Below are 21,812 nucleotides of genomic sequence, written 5' to 3'. Positions count from 1 at the left end.
TCCGTTTGTTCTGCCGGACCGGTGGACATGGTCACATAAGTAAGTAGTAAGTACTGACTATTCTTCGTTAATAACAACGAATTCGAATTCCCGTGATTTACCAAATTCCTCGTTCGATTATCAGTCAGAGCCATCGAAATTTATCAATTCAGTTCGTCGACCAGATTTTCTTCCAGAATTCCATACATATTTGTCAATAGATCAATTGGAATCTTTCATACAGCAAGAAGCCAGCAGATATTACAATCCACCATTAGAAAAAGCAAATATGTTCTACGTTTGAAAAAAATTAGAAACAAAAAAACGAAACAGGTAGGTCGTGATGAACGACGAGGCCTACATCAAGGCAAACACAAAGCAGTGGTTTGGATGCTGGAGTTTTACGTTGCCACATAGGATCACGATTGACCTTAAGCGACAGTACGCTTACGGCGTCGCGATTAGAAAAACCAGTTTAAACTTCTCGGTCGGTAGTTGAGTACGATATACGAGGAATGACACTGTCTCTAAAAATATTTTAGTTGCGCCAGCGATTGTAGAGTCTAAACAAGTGTCGCACACTTATATAACAGTTAAAATTTTTTTTTTATCAGACCAGTGGTTCAAGCGCTACGCAATAAGAAAATCACGGAGCCTGAAAATAACACTTGAGTTTGAATCCGATTATAATTGGTTCCCGTTTTAGCTTGGTTGAATCCACGGTTCTCCCAGTCTGGCAAAAAGGAAAGAACTGCGAACCTAGTAAACGCTGATGCTTCTCTTCTCTCCTTATCTAATTTTTAACTTTTTCCCATTCAAGTCTTGTCCTTCTCTGACGATACTGCAAAACATCTACGTTTCAGTACTTTCTTCTACCGGCAGCTGGTGTTTTATATTTTACTGGAAAAAGAAAAATATTCCATTTTTTTCGAATACGGAGTAATTACGAGTAATTAATCTATTTTGGATATTAACATAAATAATTCGCAGAATATGAACAATTGGTAATTGATATCAAAATAAAATTATGGCAGTTAGGGTGATTAATCTATTTTGGAAAGACGTTACGTGTACTTCATTTTGGACACTTTTATTTGATTTAGCCGTAAATATCCAAAATAGAGTGTGCGTAACGCCTGTGTTGGCGCTACTTCGGTTCTAGCCTTACTAGCATAAATGGCATAAATGGTATGAAGTTTTAGCAAACATTATATAATTGTAAGAAAACGAACAGAAGATTTACATGTTTTTTTTTTCTTTTTAGTTCCTTTCCATAACAAATAATACACAGAATTAAATAAGGATAAATTTATAATAACTGATAAAGCATAAATTTACATAAAATTTCTAAATATACAAATAAACACAGCAATATACGTGTTTTATACCGAAAGAGCTGGTACTATACATCAAACATAAACGGTTGTAGAACATAATACAGTCACATTAAATTATAAACAATTACTGGCAGAAAAAAGTTCTGCTCATATAGAATATAGAAGTGGGAAGCAAATCAGGCAAAAATGCAATCTACTACAGCTCTGTTGCGTATTCTGGCTCTAAATCAGTCGTCGGATACCAAGCATTTACGGTGCGCCGGTCACTCGTTGTTAACTACCGATACCGGAAGATTTCTTACCTGACGTTACGAACGGACCCACGTAGTTGCTGGGAAAGAGTCCAGTGGTGCCGTTCAACTCACCGCGCCACCATTCTGGTTCATCCCTACCGAGTACACTAATAATGTCATCTTTTTCAAATGATAGCTCATCGTCATTCAGTGCTTTGTATGGATATAAAGCTATTACTTTATCTGAAAATAAAATGAGAGCAAATGTTAATGTGATGCGAATAACGGATTCTGCAGATATTACCGAGAATTGTTTCAGTGAGTTCCACTTTGCTTGCTGATACTGGAGTGTTACGGCCACTGTTACGTCCTCCTTGCAAAATTTTAACATAAGTCGCAGGGAACCAACCGATTTGTCGACGCCTTCCTTTGGCCTAAAGAAAAAAAAAGTAGCAAGCCCGGTCAGGGCAAACATCATCTAGAAACATGTCATATATGCATACCTGTAGCTCGCCCTCCCACCAGCCGGAATCAGTCTTCTTTCTGATCATAATAAGCTGACCACGTGTAAGGGACAGTTGTTCTGAGCTGGTTGCCTCGTATGGTGCAATAACTTGTGCAACTTCGCCTTTCTTCCGCAAGCTGGGTGTGGCCGACGACATTGACGAGTAGCGAATGTTTTCTTCGTTCGCTGCTGGAGGTGGAGCAGGTTGAGTATTGATTTGCGACACCTCCGAGTCCGCTTCAGCCTGATTTCTGGCTTCCTCGGCATCTTGGCTAGTTGATTCCTTTCGCTTTGATTCGGCTTGTGTTGGCTGTTGATTGTAAGTCTGATTACCGTTTATTACCTCCTGAAATTTGTTAAAAAGATTTTGCTTTTTCATAGAGTCTCAAATATAGTGTAAGTTTGTATTTACTTTGTTTTCGTTTGCTACAACACTAGCGCTACTACTGCTTTCTATTGCACTACTTACAGATTCCTGCTTTTGTACATAATTCGAGGGGAAAAGACCAGTGCGATTGCCAATATTACCCGTCCACCAATCACCATCCTTCTTGCTGACAGCTATGACCTCACCGGCATCGAATACCAGGTCGTCCGCCTCCGCCGATTGGTAAGCGTAGCAGGCAACATAGTATTCGACATCGCCATTGTAAGTCGCTGCAAATTGTTCATCAGTATTATTATTTCCAGTGCTACTACTAACGTATTCATTGTTCATTTCCGCTACTGACGTACCTCTGTAAAATTAGTAAAAAATTGAAATTATCTCAGAGACCATCAGGTTTATTCTCCATTACTTACTCTACTTCGCTGGGGGCTGTGTAGGTAGTGGTGGTGGTAGTTGGTGTAGCAGCGACCGGTTCGGTGTAGGCAATTGTTTCCGCCACCGGTGCGACAGCCGGTGCTACTACAGTGTTCAGATTGGTATCAACCTTCTCTACGTACGACTCGGGAAACCATCCAGTGTGGCCATTTATCTCCCCTGCCAACCACCCAGGCTCTGCATTTTGTTCCAGAGGTACCTGTAGAACATAGGAAACGAATTACAAAATGATAGTACTAGAGTACTAAACTAATGTTCTATATTTACCATTACGATGTCACCCGGTTGGAATGAAATCTCATCGGCATTTCGTGCACTGAACTCGTAGATAGCACGATACTTAACGTAACCGGGAGGAGTTATGACAGCTTCGTTCGTTAATACCGGTTCCGCTGCTGCAGGAACTGTATCCACCGGCCAGGAGTTACTAGTATCCCAAGCGCTAGTATAAGATTCGTTTTTACGATTATTCTTCATTTCAAGAATCTGTTGTAAATCGCAAGGGAACGTAAAAAGAAACATTTTTAATATCATTTCTTTCTTAACTAAAAGCAAACCAACCTGAATCCGCTGCACGTCATATTCCAGATATAATTTCTCACATGAGTCAATCAAGTCGGTTAACTGAGATTTCAGCTCTTTAAGTTGTTCACTATTGATTTTTATGTCAGTAGTCTTATTCTCAATTTGTTGCTTCGTATTTTCTAATTTATCTTTCAATTGCTGTATAATAATCTGGCGAGTGAAAATAATCCGATCAATTATATGTAGGTACTTCTGTAATTAAGTTAAGTCTTTATTTCACTTACCTGCTTGTTCGAGAACTGTAGTTGACTTTCAGTTTCACCAGTTTTATTTTTGGCATCCATCTTCGCCTTTTCTTGACTAAGTTGAACCAGTCGTTGGTTTTGGTCTTTAACTTTAGCCTTTAGCTGGGCCATGTCACTCATTTGCGTATCTCTGGTCGTGCGCATTCCATCGATGGTGCTTTTTACATTTGTAACTCCAACACGCGTATCGCATATTTTTTGGGAAAGTTCCTTGATTTTTTCGTTGAAGGTGCTCAACTCGACGCCCAACGATTGGTTTTGAGCTTTCAATTTGAGCACGTTTTCTTGCTCACGCTGGCGCTGTAATTGCATCTCCGAAATCTTTTGTGCCTCCCATTCCTGCTGGCGTTGTTTCTCCATTTCCCTAAATATATGAAATATGCGTTATCAGAATAATCGAGATAAAAGTCACAAACATAATAGTAAGAAAATAGAACCTACTTCCTTGCCAGTTCTTTCTTCTCAAGTTCTCGTTTGCGCTGTTCCTCACGTTCTTGCTCCAATTCCTGCTGTCGCTGTTGCTCTTTTGCTAACTCTTGCTGCTTTTTTAGTTCGGCTTCCATCTTGGCTTTGCGGATCTTCTCTTGTTCCTCGCGCTCTTTTCGCTCACGTTCCTCCTTTCGGTGAGAAATTATTGAATTGATAAACGATTGACCATCAAAAATTATATAGGTACTTACTTGTTCTTTTTTCTGAATATCCATCAATGCTTTGCGTCGTCTCTCAAGTTCAGCTTGACCTTTGTCAAAGTTTTCCTTGCGTTTATCCTCGAATGATGCTGCAGAAAACAGAAAACAATAATAATGATGCAGTTTTCTCCACAAAAACAGGCACTTTGTCACTACTTACACTGAGGTAACCCGGAAAGAGGATCAGCTTCGACAGGCGCCCCATGCGCTGGTGTTCCTCCCTGCGAGGATACTGAACCATGCCTGGAGCCAACAACGGAACCATGTCGCGAGCTAGTTTTTCGGAAAGATGGTGGAATCAACTCGGGAGGAAGCGTGGGAGCAATCTTTTCACCCTGCAAAGCTTGATCGCAAAGATACATGGCGAGAACAAACTCCTCGCAGCCAAGTCGGCCATCAGCGTCAATGTCGGAAAGGGCCCAAATCTGGGCTAGAATCCCTTGTGGTAGTTTGGTTTGAACCATTATATTACGAGCTTGCGGCCCAGTTAGATAGCCTGAGCGATTGCGATCTGTGGTGTTGAAGAGTTGAGTGTATTTCAGCTTGACTGGTCCTTTGATGGCCCACTCGGATTGCCTGTAAGAAAAGACACAAAATGTTACTTATCGCATGAGTATATTATTAAATGTATTATGATGTAAACTAACGGAGATTCAATAGATGGTGCTCGCTCTGAAATGGACATTGTGCGTTGTGGTGTTCCACCCCCTGAGTGCGGAGGAGTGGGTGGAGCCGGAACTGCGGCTGGTGCAACTACCGGTTGATGTACTAATCCAGGAACGATCCCTGCCATTCCCGGCTGAATCTGCATATTTGGTTGTACACCAGCTATTAATGGCGGACTCGTGACGCCGCCAATCGGATCAATCAATGGTTTAACGATTCCTACACCAGCTGACTGAGCAATGCTTGGGGCTCCTATACCTCCAATTAGAGGTTGCTGAGGTTGTGCAGGCATCATCGGTGGGATCGCACCAGTAGCTGGAATCAGAGGTTGCATCGGAATCAACGGAGGTTGAGCGGCTGCTATTAATGGCTGTGGAGGAATGGCTGGCCGTGCTGGAGCACCGGAAATCAATGGCTGCTGGACCATGGCAGGCATCTGATTGTTCATCATAGGGGGCACGATGGCATGTGGAACAGCATGCGGAACAATTGCCGGCTGCTGAGGAATGGGGGGCGGCATGGTTGAAATCGAATTGCCAAGGGATTTTAATGGATCCAGCGGACTGAGTCCGGAAGTGGGGGTCAGAGTGGGTGTACCACCAACGGCGGTTAACGATGCTATCAAGCTGGGTGGTAATGTTTTTGGCAGCTCGAATCCACGAAGCTTCAAATTAATTAATTTGCACGCGATGCTGAATTCACCCAATGTCATTTTTCCGTCGGCATCTGTGTCCGCTAGGGCCCTGAAAGAGAAAGAACGTCAGTTAGTTGGTGTTTGACATCAAATTGTAATTGCAAAATATTGTTAGTATTATGCTATATAATACAGTACAGTTTATTCGATTTATTACTAAAATTAACATACTAATATTATAGTGAACCCTCGAAAAAGCCAATTAACTTTACTGAGCTTTGAAATTGATTGGTTGTCTAAGCTTTCGTTCGCTCAAGTATGTTTTCCTTCTATGCTTGATTTCGAGCGTATAAAACTCTATGCCGGCCCCTTTTGTTTATTTATTTATTTATTTATTTCGTCAACCGATCTAGACTAGTATAATATATATATATATATATATATATATATATATATATATATATATATATATATATATATATATATATATATATATATATATATATATATATATATATATATATATAATTTTCTCATATAAAAGTCGTATAATTAAGTGAAGATTAAAAAGTGTACTTATTCTTTTTTATCGTTTGCTACGCATTACGATTACGTATTGACTGAAAGTAATGTTTAAGTCTATGCCGAGACAATGTAAAGTTAATGGTTTCGCAGTATTGATTGTACGAGGCCATCATACGATTTAATAGACCGAATTTTGCATAGTTTGTGCGATAATGGCTTATGGCAAATAAATTTCGATTACGAAGTTGCCGAGTAGGTTTATAAAAGTTCAGGTTTGATAAAAGTGTTGTTGAGTCAATATGCTGCGAGAGGATATCGTTGTGTTATCAACATTAGCGTATCAGGGAACCTCAAACGCCACTTCTACTTCACAAGACAGGCAATGTCGTCCACTAACCATGCGCGTTTCAACCATGCGCGGACTCCAGGAGAGCAAGAGCTCTGTGCCAAAGGCCGGAATGTCATATTTTAAATATGATGATGATAATGATGAGAGGAAAAATGATAGATAGATCGAATTTGGAAATGTGCTTTAATCTGGACATTTGGTCCTACTTGAATTGTAAATTGTAGTATGGTGAAGAAGTGGAGATGTCGTCAGCCCCATCTGACACTCGTTATCCTCAATCGCGCACCCACCATCAATTTTTCAACACCAACAACCACAAATGAATCAATAGGAAAACACATCTCGGACCATCAGTGGTTATCAACTTATCAGGGCTCAACCCATGGAACATATTTCCTCTTCCATCCCCCAGACATTTATGCACTGTCCCAAGGTAGGAAAATTGAGGGCAGCGAGACATGGGCGTTCGCGGTAGTCGACAGAAGCTTTAAACTATAAAGTCGCATCCGCTTTCCAACCCTCGAGTGCGCAGTATATATAACGGGAAACCGTTGCAAGTTTTTCTTACAAAAACTTTTTTGAGTCCTTTCCGGACAAAAGGTATTTAAGTATTTTCGAAAATTATAGCACCTACAAAAAATGATCTGAGAGTAACTTTTTAAAAATTTTCTGTATTTTCATAAAAAAATACTGAAAAATTAAAAATCATTTCTACACTAAAAAAACATTTTCAAAACTAAAATTCGATTTTCCAAAAAATCTCGTCTCGGAAATTGATGAAATTTTTTTCGAAGGTAGATACAGTAATGTTCCGATTTTGTCAGCTCCCCCGATTTTAACAACTTTTTATCCTGATTTGGTCACCCTATATATTTTGTTTAACTTTTGTGCTTTTAAACATGATCTATAAGACTTTTCAGTCTGCTTGAAGCTATTCTGATTCCCAAGGGAGAGTTTTTGAATAAAATTATGTATTCTTGCGAGTAATTCGGGGTCAAAATTAGGGTACACTCAAGTCGCTTTTTACGCGAACTATACGTCCCGCGTAAAAAAACCGCGTAAATTCCGAAATTTGCGTAAAAACCGCGTAAATTTCGAAAAACGCATAAAAACCGCGTAAATTCCGAAAATCGCGTAAAAAAACGCGTAAATTCCAAAATTCGCGTAAAAATGGTCACGTAAAAAGCGACTTCCGTGTATTTTTATATTAAAAGTTCTACAGTTCCTAAATAAGCGAAGATAGAGGTATACTATATTCAGCAATGATGTGTATTTTTATTATTTGTACAACTTTGAAAACATGAAATAGCCATACAACTACAAAAACAGCTAAAATAGAAAAACTGATTTTAACGATTTTTCTTATATGAGAAATAGGATTTTTCTCTCTTTGCTGAAGAGATAGAAGGTTATTGCCTTCAGCAAAATTTTTTGTAATATTATGCTATAAAACTTCGCCGAACACATCAATGTGTTATATTCAAACTGAAGAAAAATAAATTTTTTATTGCACTTTTAGGGGAATCAATCAAAATTTGAATTCCGCTGGACAATAGAACTTTTGATTTTAAGAAACTCTTCCGAAGGTTCCATAAACCTAAAACCCAGTTTTCCGTATCACAGCACTAATGCCCAAAAATGATCTGGACCAGTGTGCTGTGCCCCGGTTGATTAGATTGCGTTGAGCAATCGGTTGATCAATTGAGGGTTAAAATTTAATTTTTAGTAGAAGTCTTCGATATTACAAGGTCTTAAGTCTTGAATTTTGAAAAAATGTTCGAAAAAAAAATTTGCCAATTTTGTCAGTGTTCCGATTTTGTCAGCCCAAAATTCAACATGGGGCTGACAAAATCTGTTTCTGTTTCTGTTTGCAGCACAAGGTGGGGCAGTTAGAGCCAAGTCTGTCCAGGGCTGAGATAAGGTGGTTGTGATAATGTTAAAAGAATCCGTGCGGATTACTCTAGCTCCATAATGTATTGGTGATTATGGATTAATGGGCGGAAGAAGAGTGACAGAACTTGGCTTGATATAATTGTGTGCTTGGTTAATATAGCATAAGATGGCTTGTACTTATCTTGTTTTCTCCTTCCTTTGTTTGTTTCCTCATCTTGTTCGTAGTCAATCTTAAACCTGAAGCAGGCTCCACGCCGGCCGTCCTCTCCATCGTTGTCACCAGTGTGGTCATCTGTGGCTGGTCTCTTGCCTCCCCTCACGGCAACATTATTGTTGCCGTGAGAAGAAGCGATAGAGATCAGGCAGAAAAGAAAAGAAAAGAAAAGAAAAGAAAAGAGGAATTTTTTAGTCAACATGTTGATTGCAATTTTCAAGTTAGTAATATCACGAGAATTCTATGTCTGTCCATCACCTATGCTACTACCGACTAACTACTCGCTAGGCTGGACGCTACTCATCTCCCAAATACCCATGTCATCACGATTGACCCAGCGCTGTTCCACAACCTATGCTCATTAAAAACCACAGCCGCCTCTTTATCTACCATCTTTGCAGTATTGTAGCTGATGGCGTAAATTTTCGAATATTTTGTGCGGAATATTATTCAAGAGCAATATTATCGCTCAGAACTATCGAAAAACTACTTGAACTTCCGAAAAATAGAGCAGATGCGATGTAATGGGGACTGGTACTCGCTCGTATTATTCCCGGTGGCATTAATTGCATATTTGTAGCGGTAGTCAACCGATTTGTCGGTATGCTCTTCAGACCGTGGTCAATTGAAATGATTCTGTAACTAAGAAGGGATGAGGTGGATCAAAAAGAACTTCACTTGGAGATATGTATATATGCCGTATAAGCAAGACTTAATAAGATGTTAACAACGTTGATAATTCTGTGAGGATGGTATTGAATCGAAAAATAAATCCTCAAACCACGGCCATATATTATGTACTATGACCCCATTTTAGGAAGTGGAAATGATTGAGGACAGCCCTTCGCTATCGCTTGAACCAGCCAGAGAATCGAATACCTGTTTTTACTTGAAGAAGTTTTGACTCTAAAAAGATTTAGTTAGAAATGGAATTTCAGTTGAAGTCTGCCAGCATTGGGCAATGGACAGAACAAGATATATATCGAGGCTATAAATCTTTTCGAGTGATCCACTAAGTCCGACCGCGACGACAGCCGCAAGAATGGAGAGGAGCAGGCCGCCGGTGAGTTGCCACCGTTCGACTTGATGGACTCTCCGACAGAGGCTCATCAGCATTAGGAAGGCCCTTGGGAGACAATCAGCGTCATACATGATCATTTTATGTTGTTAGTTGAATACCGTTAACGCGGTTAGTCACAAGACATGCAAATCATTCTAATAAAGGAGGGAAATAAGAAAAAAAAAAAAAAAATTATAATTACATCCAAAACAATACAATAGAGGTGACAGTAACAGCAACGATAGCAATATTAGTAATAATAGTAATAGCATAGGAAACTGATACAGGAAACACATCTACTGACTATAACTTCCTGCCCATTAATAATTGTAATGTGGCAGCATAGGTATAAGAAGAATTTCCGACTCATCATAGAACACTCAAACATATATTCATTCGTACCTATACACCCATGCACACTCATACATGCATACACATGTATACATGTACGTGTGTGTATATTTTTCAGTGCTGTGCTGTCCATAATCGCATAACAGCCACAAATTCTATGGCAATCTCATAGAAAATGTCTCGATTACGCAAATAAAGACATCACATCATTTTTGAACACTCGTTCGTTCTAACTAGCGATACATTTTAATTTTCATGAGTAAGTCAAAATCTCATGAATGGTGGGTAGGATTTGGTTTCAGTTTTCTAGAGAAATTTCTGTGCATACCAGCAATTCATCTAGGGAACCGATTAAGCCCTCCCGGTGCTTCGGCCCAAACGGATTGAATTTAAAATCAAATCCGTTCGATTTCGCTCCATTCCGCTTTACGAGACACATGCTACACATAAAGCTAAATTATGCAATACTACATACTACACATATATCCAACTTAAACTATAAACATTCTACATGCGGAACTAAGAATTTTTAGGTCGTTTGGCCGAAGTACGCGTCAAACCACCTACCCATGGGAGGGCCAAAATTCAACATGGGGCTGACAAAATCGGAACATTACTGTTATTATATGGCCTACAAGTCTTTCATATACAGTAATGTTGCGATGAACTCTTTACACACAAAAAGTTTCATTGAAATCTGGCAGGGTGCTGCCAACCCCATAGACGAGTTGGCGTGAAATCCGTCAGATATGTTCAGAGCGTTAAGGTCTCTCGTTTAAGGCCAAAGCAGCGCAAGCATCAAACAGCGTTGGTGCGATCGAGAAAGGTAGCATTTTGAAAATCTTAAATATTTCTTAAATAACGCTACAACATAGTTTTTCGAATACACCATTGCGTGTAAAACCCGTACCTGATACGATATATCCCTACAGTTGAGTAATCAAAACCATCTAGAAAAAGTGCACTCTCATTGAAAATTTTGCTTCGTCTTTTTTCTCTCTCTAGTGTGCTGGCTTGGCCTTATTACTAAAATAATTGAAAACTGATGAATTATCTGGTTGAAACTGTTACAAATGCAAAATTATTTGATCAGCTGAAATTGCAAAAAGAACCATCAGAATGATGCTTGGGAATAGCAGATCATACGCAGTGTGTATTTTCTAGTAATCAAATTCTTTGTGATGATCGATATAATAGCTGACCAAGTCCAATGCAGATCAATTTGGAAGAGAAGGAATGTTAGTCCAAAATTTGCTGCTACTAGAAACCGAGGAATCCTCTCATCATCCACAAGTGTCACAAGAAGGAGTTGTTGTTGGTGGGAAAAATTGATCTGCATCCACCGAGGTAGGTGGTGCGATCACTGTTGTTCACTGAACTCGCGTACCGTTTGAGGACATGCTGGTTACGTGGCCCAAGCGAAACAGGAAATCCAAAGTATCGATATAAGAAAAAACTCTAAAGATCAATAGGAACTTGTGGCTTATTGATCAGTAGGACGCATTGCTGTCAGAATTGGCGAATAAAATTGTATCATTACGTAACCGAAAAGCGTCATTTGCATTACTTAAAAAGGTTAAATGGCTATATCACTGCTAATGTATTATGTTCTCTAACACATTGCTTCAAGAGCATCATCAAAGGTATTAATCCACGTGTTAGTACCTTCATTGTGTTCATTGTGGAAAGCGAAGGTTAAAAAATGAAACCATTTATTTTATTTAAATAAACTTTGTTTGTACCTAAATGAAAAGGTAAGGTACGTGAATGTGAGCCGCAATGGATACAGGTAGGGAAATGTCGCTGAATGTTCTTACATCAGGTGGCTGATGCTATTGTTTTATTACCTGACCTGAGCACCTCTTTCACGCATTTCCACGTGATAAAACACAACAGTTCAATTTACAAATTCCCCATTTTCTAGCAATTTCCAAAACTTCAGACCTTTTTCATGTGCTACCCTCTTATTTAGTTTTTATTCCTTGATTCAATAAATCGATTTCGATATTGGGCTCTTTAAATTATAGCCTATCATGAATCAGTCAAACTATTCATATTTGGCAGATACGATTTAAATTTGGTGTTTGCATATTCGCTAACTTATTTTTTCTATAGTATATATTTTAAATGGTTTTATGAGACTTCTTAACTTAGCCGATTTTAAGTGTAGAACATCAAATATAAGTTATTACAGTTATATTCTTTGATATTTGTAGACTAAAATGATAGCTTGGCATTGGTCAATTAAGATTGTCAATAACATTATGAGAAAAAAAGTTTGCCAAGCATATTAGAATGACTTTTTCATTCGAAATAATTTATCAATCACCTAAACCCTCACGGGAAAACAAATCCAAATGACTCACCAAATTTGTCCCAAAACCATCGGCGGAAGCTGACTCTGCAGGAAGAATCCCTTGGCCTGCGCTCCGGTTACTACTCCGCCGATTGGCTGCAAACTTTTAAACTGTTCGTCATACTTGAACCTCTCACGTGAAGTTATCACAAATGGGTCGGCAGCATTCATGATTCTTTTAGACGATTAAGTTCTGGGTTATTAAACAAATTGCTATCAGTGTGTTATGTGCTGGTGCTCCGCCCGTCGTAAAGTGGGTGTTTTCTTTTTCGAATTTTCTCAAAACTGAACTGAATCTCAAGTATTTTAGCTCCTGCGTTACGATAAACTGCTAAGTTGCTTGAAAAGAAACACTTTTCACTGAAGTTCTAGGAGAATAGGTCACACATAACACAATTATCGATTATTTTTTTCCAGTAAGCACAAATTTTGCCTATCCTTTATCAGTAATTTTCGCATCTCCTACTTGCGTTCCGATGTTTTATCCTGCATTCAAATACACGAACAAAGTGTAAGTAAACGCATTCATGGCACAGGAGATGGCTTTGGAAGTGCGATTAAGCAGTTTAATTTTTACTTCACTTTGCGAAAAATAAGATTCACAAATCACTATGAATTAAACTTGACTTCGAATGAACATTCCTATCATGATCGTGACGGTCTTCTGGGTCTTCTGTCTTCGACTCTTTCTTCTTCCAGTAGAAATTTATCTCTTCCTGTCAGTGCAGTGGCAGGCAGTGCGATACAGGCATGCCAGATGTGCAGACATAAAAATTAGGAAGTGTATTGATAAATAAAATAGATAATACCGATCATGCAGATTTTTAATTTTTTTTTTTTGTTAACTTCACTATTATAAATAATAATAATTTTGTGCAGATTTCATGACCGAATAACAATTCGTTTTAAGATATCAGTTTAAGGTTTTATGGGTGTTATAAGTAAATTATTCCGTTCCCAATCTACTGGCATCTATGTACACTGGAAGGTATACAAAACGTCACTTCGCAAGATGAATTCTCGCGTCACTTTTCATTTCGTCCAATGTAACAATTGTAAACAAATCCGGTTTATCACAACAAATTATTGCTCTTTTTAAACTCTATGTTATACAAAAACACCTGCCCAAATAGAATTATTTTGAGGTGAAAAAATTAGCATTATCAAAATGTCCAATGTGCACATTCGAATTACGAATGACTGACTGTTACTTCGGTCGTTCTCATCTGATGTCCAAAGTGCAAAAAAAATCAAAACAAACCCAATCTGTACATTGGACGTTTAGCAAGTGAAAGTTTTTTTTCGCATTATTTATGCATTTTAAGTGAAACAAGCGGTCTAATATCGAAAAATAACCTCGAAAATAGCGTAGCACGGCAACGCACGTATTTTACGGTGATCTCGCTTAATTTATGTGCAATAGCCTGGAAAAATAAAACCGTCCAAAGTACAGCATGAGATGGTAAACAGTCCAATGTAACTTTTTCCATAATAAACCAAAATTGCTTAGTTTTAATTGGATTTTTAAAATCTCCGTTAAATATTGAATGTTATTATTCATCAACCACGTTGAGTGAATGACTGAAAATTATTTCATTTTGAAACAATTTAAAGTTCAATTCGAAGAACTTCGATCTCGTTTTTCTCAATATGGTGGAATTGTTACATTGGACGAAATCAAAAGTGACGCGAGAATTTATTCTTGATGAATTTTTCCTTCCCCATGTTTCACATTAAACAGAGATGCCAGTTAAAGTGTTTTGCAGACGAGGGAACGAGTACACATAGGAAAAAATATTTAACAAAACCAAAATTTATATCCACCTTTTAGCACAGAGAACAGACTACCAGGTATTGCGCTCTTCGCACTCAATTGGACTGCACAGTTATAAAGTGCAACCTTCAAAACTGTGATGAAAAGTGTGCTACTGATAATATCGCTAGTAATCTTATATCGATAATACCATCAAATTTTATCGTCACGGAAGAGTATCGAAAATTGGAGGGTTTAAAGTGAAATCTTCTTCTTGGCTTGTTATTATTTTAACATTTTTGTTCTATTTCTTACGTATTTTTGCTTATACTGTCATATTATCGTTATTAATTATTAACGATAAGAAAACTTGATCCATAATTCTGGCTTTAGTTTTCAAAAGGTCGCATAATGCATGCAAAAAGGTTGATTATGCGACCTTCTGAAAACTAAAGCCAGAATTGTTAAAGATTTTGATCGGCATTTCCCATCATTACAACTCTCCCATCTGAGGTGACATTTGATTTAGCAGTGGCGCCAGTACCAGTTGTAGGAAAAGCAAATAGTATTTAATTTTTCATTTATTTCATATATGCTGCATATTTGTTAAAATTATGAATTATGCGCGGAATTATGTATTTAGAAACTATTTTTATATTATTCGTAGCGTCGATAACAACTCTACTTAAGCATTAGAATTCAAATAGGAATCAACCAAGATTCATGGGTTTTTACCACGAAATTTTGGCAACTTTTCTCACCTACAAAATGTGTGACTGAACAAGTGTGCTCAAAATCCAACTTTCAATGCAAAGGGCAATAATTAACAAAAAGTGTGTAAAAGGTTTTCATGTAATCTACGAGTAATCCTTCAATAGAGCACCCCTCGAGCAGTAAGTGGCAAACTAAATCTTGATGTCGCTGCCGTCGCTGCTATGTAACTCCAGCACAAAGAAATATTGATAAAGGTACATGAATATTTTTTTATGCGTTTGGCAAACTATTTCTGGAGGGCGCTACCGACAGATTTTACACACAAAAAATCGATTACTTCCTTCGAGCCTGTTAATCTGTTCTCTGTGGTGCTATTTCACTTTCGCACACACGAGATGTTGGTGGCGAAAACATCATGGTTGTCTGCCGATGGGGTGGTGCATAGTAATCATTGCTGTTGGAAACCCCTTGGTCAAGTTGGTGATACAATCACCTCAAGGGGTTTCCAACAGCAATGATTCCTACGCACCTTTGAAAAAAGTTACTTTTGATTACTTTACTGATTACCAGTAATCAATCTCTTGTGGTTACTATAAATTAATCATGATTACCAATGATTACTTAAGATTATCATTGATTACTCTAATGATTACCATTGATTACCTAATTAATTCGTAAATGATTACAACAGTAACCTCTGATTACTACGCACTTATACGCCTTACTGGAAACCCCTTGAATCACCTTCTATCGAGTTTGAGTGAAAATCGCGTAAAATTGGGTTTTATTATTTTACTGTGTAAAGACAGTTTGTATATTTTTAATTATTTTTTTATTTTCATGGAATGCAGAACGTTCAGTAAAGTATAAAGTTTGTTTGGTTTCACTGGCCTTCTTTTTCAATAGCATGTTTTAGGTGTTCAATAATAATGTCTACCAACGAAAAAGTTTATATAACTGGCAAAACTATTCATAAGGAATTGGAAAAGATAAGTGTAATAGGAAAACGGGTAAGCTGAAATACGCGGGAAAACAAACTGCTATTCAAACCTGATGTTACTACCTATAATCGTATATCAGTCCCACCTGCAAAATCATTTAAGGAGAAACCAAAAGTGGCTAACGTTATTGTATTAGAGGGACAAATAGAGATGTCCGTTAATCGTTCGATTAATTCAACTAATCGAATAACACAAAGAGTATTCGAATAATAAAAATTTTAATCGAAAACTGCCAGCACGAATAGTTGAATTAATCGATTAGTGCAGAAAATGCTCACCGATTAATCGGTAATCGATTAATTGAAAATTTCGGACATCACTAGCGACAAACACTATACTGTACACAGAAAAATAATTAAACCCAAATATGCTTACTTATGGCATCTTCTACTTTGATCCAAATCCTTAGTTTGGTCCAAATTTTTAGACCAAACAGAAAAACGTTTCCGCACCGGTGCGGTGTTGTAAAACTAATTTTATACCGGAGCAAAGTTGTAACTGTTGTAAAGTTGTAACAGGAAATATTTAATCTGAATTGAACCATTTCGCCAGTTCTATTTTCAATTTCGCTGGTGTAAATGTTGTATAACTCTGATCTAAATATAGGCCACCGTAGATGATGCCCTTATACTTTTGATTCAAATGGGACTTCAGTGCGGGAAGTTAATTTTAGGTAAAAGCGAATTACCAAGGGTAAGTCGCTTAGAACATTGTTGCAGGCTCATTTTAAGGAACAGCTTACCTCATTGATTACAATTGCGGTACATTCATTTCACAGTTCATGGCACACTGTGGCCCACCTTTTTGACATTTAAATTTAGAAATGTTAGAAATTGGCAGCCCTGCCAATGTTTGTTATTGTCAAAACGATCAAAACAGTCTGGCTGGGTGCAGGCGAGTTTGGCAGGTTTCACACGACCAGCACCTCAGCGGCACAGTAAGGCACAGACTGAACAAAATTTCTATGAATGAGGTGAACGGAATGTTCTCAGCGGCGTACCCTTGCGAATTACCTACTTTTGAGTACCAGCGGTAAATTGATTGCATGGAATCAATAATATCAATATCAACAGTCGCGAAGAAGTTTTTACGTAAAATTATTTACGTATAGAGCTTGCTAAATTGCGGTTGTGTTGGTGGTTTGTTTTGCTCCAGTTTGAAAAACGTCATGGAAAAACCAACAGCAGCGTGTACGTATACGCGGCATAGTGTGCGTACGGTTTTTAACCAACTGTTTAAGTAAAATTCAACCAAACGATGTAAACATCCAACTTTATTATTTGTCCGTTATTTTTTACGTAGCGTTGGGTATTTTTGTGGTAGAGTACATCTCATGTGTTCGTTAAAAACCTAAACGTTTATTTGAATGTTACATTAGTATTGGTAATATATGTCAAAAAGCAGAGCTTGAAAACATAAACACAGCTGATCCGCAGCCAACTGCACCCAATGTGATATACACGTGTGGCAATGTTAGTTAAGTGGTGTTAGTGCAATGAAGTAATTTCATCATGGTGTGGCTGGAATCGTAAATCGACCAATCACGATGAAGCGTGACGTCAAACTCTAAAAAAAAAACTACAAGGTATACAGCCCTAAGGGTTGTACGAAAGGGTGACGTAGACCTATGTTAACATTATATTGTAATATGTATTTTGATAACATGTTTAACTCGATGAAGTATTCCTTCATGCCAGATCATTAGAGCAAGGAAATCCCAGCCAAAATTCCGTCACGAAAGGCACATAATTATCATGACATTCGAGCTCCTAGTAAATGTTTCATGATAAATGTGAATATCATCCATCAATCAGCCTTTTTAGCCTTCAGCATCAAGTAATAATTGAAGATAAATTTGAATTTTCTTTCAGCTGAAAATAACTCTTCGATGTATCAGCAACAGCAAAAGTTGTTTTAGGGAATTTTACAGCGTTGTAGCTTGGTAGTTTGCTCCCGCTTGTCATTCGTACTTACCGCTAGCCGTCCTTGTTAATGAAATTTGACCTTGTTTTTACATACATTTTCACTATTAGGCGTGTGATAGATTATTATAAGTATGTTACTATAAAATTGCTGGACATTTTATCTTTCCAACGACATATTAACAGTTATGTTTCGTTCAGTAGTATAGAAGTTATAAGCATTTGAAATCTTTCATTCAAACGTTACACTTCTATTTTCATTTTCACAAAGTGCTACCCTACCCAGTATAGTAAACAAAGACGTAGTTCTACGTCAAAACCATTGTCCGACGCGGTATGTTTTTGTAGTTTGACGTCGTTTTCTGATTTTTCGCTACTAATATCGTCAATCATCCGGTAAACGGAATGTTCACGCAGCGACTCACCCTTGTACGCAACTCTTCTTCGTCGGAAGCAGGGCTGCGTATTTAAACGAATGTGAGCGAAGTCGTGTCACGTTTACTCTGTACGGAGCCTTAGGCTTTCCAACAGGACGGGAATTATTCATTACCAGTGAACCTGGAACAAATTGAAGTTCTGAAGGTAAACAATCTTGTAAAAATTCGAAACTACCCTCGCTCTTTAATCGATATTATTATTTAAACATTGAACATAAACGAATTCGATGTCCTGAAAGTAAACAAGTTTGCAAAAGTGTAAAACTATCCTTTCAATTATCCCTATCCTTCGATCGATCTTATCATTTGAACATTAAATTTATACAAAATTGATGTCCTGAAAGTAAACCGTTGAAGAAAAGAACGCACCTAACTCTCATTCTCAACCGATTACATCGATATACTAAAAAATATATTCTTAACTGAAGTCTTGTATAACAACGTGACGGAATATTCCAGGAATAAACCAGACCAATTGATAATTATTTACTGTTTAGCCAAAAGTTTTGCGTTTAATGACAAATATTTTATGCTTTGAATAAGTTTTTTAAGCCAATACACGTATGTCATTTGTCAATTGGAGTGTAGTTTCCAGTCAGTTATCTGAAGTTACCTGGTGCTATTGCGGAGTTTCCACCTATTTAGAGTCCCACGCGAAAATTATTTGCGTGGTTATTTTCTGCGTTTAGCACACATGTTTGCAATTTAGCAATTTGAACCATCAGTTTTTCGTCATTGCCTCCCCACTGCCCCCCTCCTTGCTTGACAAGCATAGTTTCAGTATATTTAGTAAGTACAGGATAGTAATTATCAAAAAACTAATTTGCGTAGGACTCGTAAAATTGCTGCAAGGTACAATACAAGCCACTCAAAAATCTACAACATGTGGTATATCACCGCCAATCACCATGCGTGATGTGTGATTGTGACTTGCTGGTTTAATTCTTTATAGTACTACAAATTAGAAGAAACTGATACACTGATACTGATACAGAAGATGCATTCATTTGGAAAGTAAAATCAGGATCTCATTTAACAAAGTTATAAATTCAAATTACAGCAAAACTTTATTCAGCAAAGTAGTAGATAAAAACTCGACAAATGTCCCATATATAACTTTGTCAAATTTTGCTCCACTGAGACGGTACTGTCAACTGAATCAAAATTAAGTCAAAGTGATCGAACTCTCCCTGTTCTTTAGTATTCATCAGTACGAGTATTCGATCATTACTTATAGTCTTCATTAGTACTTTCGTGAAACTAATAAGTGCTAATAATTTCATTGACAGTATACGATTTCAGATTCGATGTCTATTTTTTATTGTTCTATTGGTGGTTTACGCATTTGAATAGCAAACATTAAACCAGATTTGTGGTTCGTTATGGTAGTTTTTTATTTAAACACTTTCCCTATATACAGAACGAGATAGTTGATAAATTGGTGGATAGCTATAAGCTCCTGCGACATTTCCAAGTGATAGATGCTAGCAAGTGCTCCCATGAAGATTTGTTAACATTCCACAGCTCTGATTATGTCGATTGTCTAAAACGATACAATGATGCTGATCAAGACTGTGAAATCCCCGAAGAGCTGCAGGAGTATGGCATTGGTACGAAAATCCTTTTTTTAACAATGAAATGTCTAAAAGTTACATTGTATTGCAGCATACGATTGTCCTCTTATTGAAAACATATTTGACTTTATGCGAACGATAGCTGGAACTAGTTTAGCAGCTGCAAATTCGATTTTAGATGGGGCACGCTTAGCAATAAATTGGCATGGCGGTTGGCATCACGCTGAGAGGTATGTTAAAAACAATAGTATAGGGTAATCTTTATACATATTTTGTTTCATTAGAAGCAGTGCATCTGGGTTTTGTTACGTAAATGATATCGTGATTGCAATTCAGCGTCTAAGAACTAAGTTCCAAAAAATATTGTATATTGATTTGGATATACATCATGGTAGTATAGATTTTTACATAGTGCCAACGAAATCAAAAAATATATTCTGTTCAAGGTGACGGTGTTGAAAGTGCATTTTGTTTTAGTGAGTATATCATGACGGTTTCTTTTCATCAACATGAACCAGGTTTCTTTCCTGGAACGGGTTTGGTATCGGATATAGGATACGGCAAAGGCAAAGGATATACTGTGAATGCTCCGTATTCTAGGAATATTTCCGGCTCAATGTATCAGTTTTATTTTAACAAAATAGCTTCTTTAGCATACGATGCATTTCAACCGCATGCATGTGTTGTACAATGTGGAGGAGATGTTATTGCTGGTGACCGTCTAGGTGGAGCCAATTTGTTGCCGGATGATGGAAAAAAATGTGTTAGAACTATCATGAACTGGAAAATTCCTGCAATGTTCTTGGGAGGAGGTAAAGTTGAACTTTCGTAATGCTGCATTATTGATTATCAGCGTCTTTTAGGTGGATATAACGCTGTCAATACGGCAAAATATTGGACTGAATTAACGGCTGTAATTTGTAATGAGAAGCTCGATAATGACATTCCAGACAACGATTTTTTCTTGAACTACGGACCAGACTTTGTTCTAAATATATATCCAACACAAGCAGTTGACAGAAACAACGTTCATGAATTGTCTAAAAATATATCAATCATAAAAGGTAAATATATTTCATTTGTGCTTTTTGGTGACTTCAGTCAAGCTGTTTTTAATGTTTTATGCGAGGAGTAACTGTTCCTTCATTAAATTATTGGGGGAAGTCCTGTATAACCGGACAGGCCTCTATGCCCGGACATTGGCGATTTCTCAAAAACAAAAAAATGATAAAATTATTTGGAAAGAATGGAGCAATAGTACTTTAGTACTATTGTCCTATTCTTTCCAAATAATTTTATCATTCCTTTGGTCAGAGGCCTGTCTGGCCATATACAGGACTTCCCCCAAATTCAGATGTTCGTTATTCGGAAACAGTTACTGCTCAGTGCTCCCATAAGATACTACATTTAATTTTCTGTATAAAGTAATAATCGTTGTCATGGTCTTTGTAGGAAACTTGGACAGGTATGTTACCTCCGCAGCAAACAAAAAGTGAGAGAAAATTGAAGCTAAGACGCAACTCAAAAGATAATTATTAAGACTGTCACAGGGGCCTTTTAACCCAATATTATTTTGGCATACAAGAAAAATCAACTCAGTTCAAAGTAAGTTGCAATCAATTGGAATTTGGATATTTTTGCGGATTGATCTCTATACCCCCGGTGCACAATGGGCAAAAACGAGCTCCTAATTTCAATAGTTAGAAGCCGCTACAGTGTTACCTGACTCACTGCGAATATACGTTGTGTTCGCGGTCATAAATAAAGGTAACTCTCCGCTTTCGTTAAAAATTTAGCGGTTTTTGAGTGTTTCGGCGCCTCTGTAATCTATACAGTCTCTGTAGAGTGACCCGCTGAACCTGCCATCTGCCATCGTACGAAGATCGCTGCCGACTTCTTGGTATTCAGCCTTTGGAGTTGAGACGACGAATTGCCCAAGCTGTTTTCGCTGCGAAGCTTCTATCCAA

The 21,812-nt window shown here is 37.7% G+C and overlaps 2 protein-coding genes across 3 annotated transcripts; one reads left to right on the top strand and one right to left on the bottom strand.

Moving 5' to 3' along the window:
• Window positions 1-1,352: 1,352 nt before the first annotated feature.
• On the bottom strand, window positions 1,353-13,097 carry LOC128744448 (intersectin-1). 2 transcript variants are annotated; one of them, XM_053841473.1, is made up of 13 exons: window positions 12,455-13,097; window positions 5,044-5,805; window positions 4,557-4,972; window positions 4,388-4,485; window positions 4,149-4,324; window positions 3,687-4,071; window positions 3,439-3,612; window positions 3,145-3,363; window positions 2,856-3,076; window positions 2,467-2,791; window positions 2,053-2,400; window positions 1,854-1,983; window positions 1,353-1,792 (listed from the first exon to the last, which is right to left on the bottom strand). In XM_053841473.1, exons 1-13 carry the CDS (start codon window positions 12,613-12,615, stop codon window positions 1,590-1,592), a joined length of 3,618 nt encoding a protein of 1,205 aa, XP_053697448.1. In that variant the 5' UTR covers window positions 12,616-13,097; the 3' UTR covers window positions 1,353-1,589. The 2 variants fall into 2 exon arrangements, with proteins under 2 accessions (XP_053697448.1, XP_053697449.1); XM_053841474.1 differs by having other exon boundaries at window positions 2,524-2,791.
• A 2,743-nt stretch (window positions 13,098-15,840) lies between these two features.
• On the top strand, window positions 15,841-21,388 carry LOC128740332 (histone deacetylase 8-like). The gene is made up of 7 exons (XM_053835870.1): window positions 15,841-15,921; window positions 19,692-19,881; window positions 19,937-20,075; window positions 20,130-20,236; window positions 20,292-20,657; window positions 20,709-20,909; window positions 21,298-21,388. The coding sequence occupies exons 1-7, from the start codon at window positions 15,841-15,843 to the stop codon at window positions 21,339-21,341; spliced, it is 1,128 nt and encodes a 375-aa protein (XP_053691845.1). The 3' UTR covers window positions 21,342-21,388.
• Window positions 21,389-21,812: the final 424 nt, after the last annotated feature.

The sequence above is a fragment of the Sabethes cyaneus genome, chromosome 3, assembly GCF_943734655.1.
Source record: "Sabethes cyaneus chromosome 3, idSabCyanKW18_F2, whole genome shotgun sequence".
NCBI classification, from domain to species: Eukaryota; Metazoa; Arthropoda; class Insecta; order Diptera; family Culicidae; genus Sabethes; species Sabethes cyaneus.
This window is presented reverse-complemented; position numbering and strand designations above follow the sequence as displayed.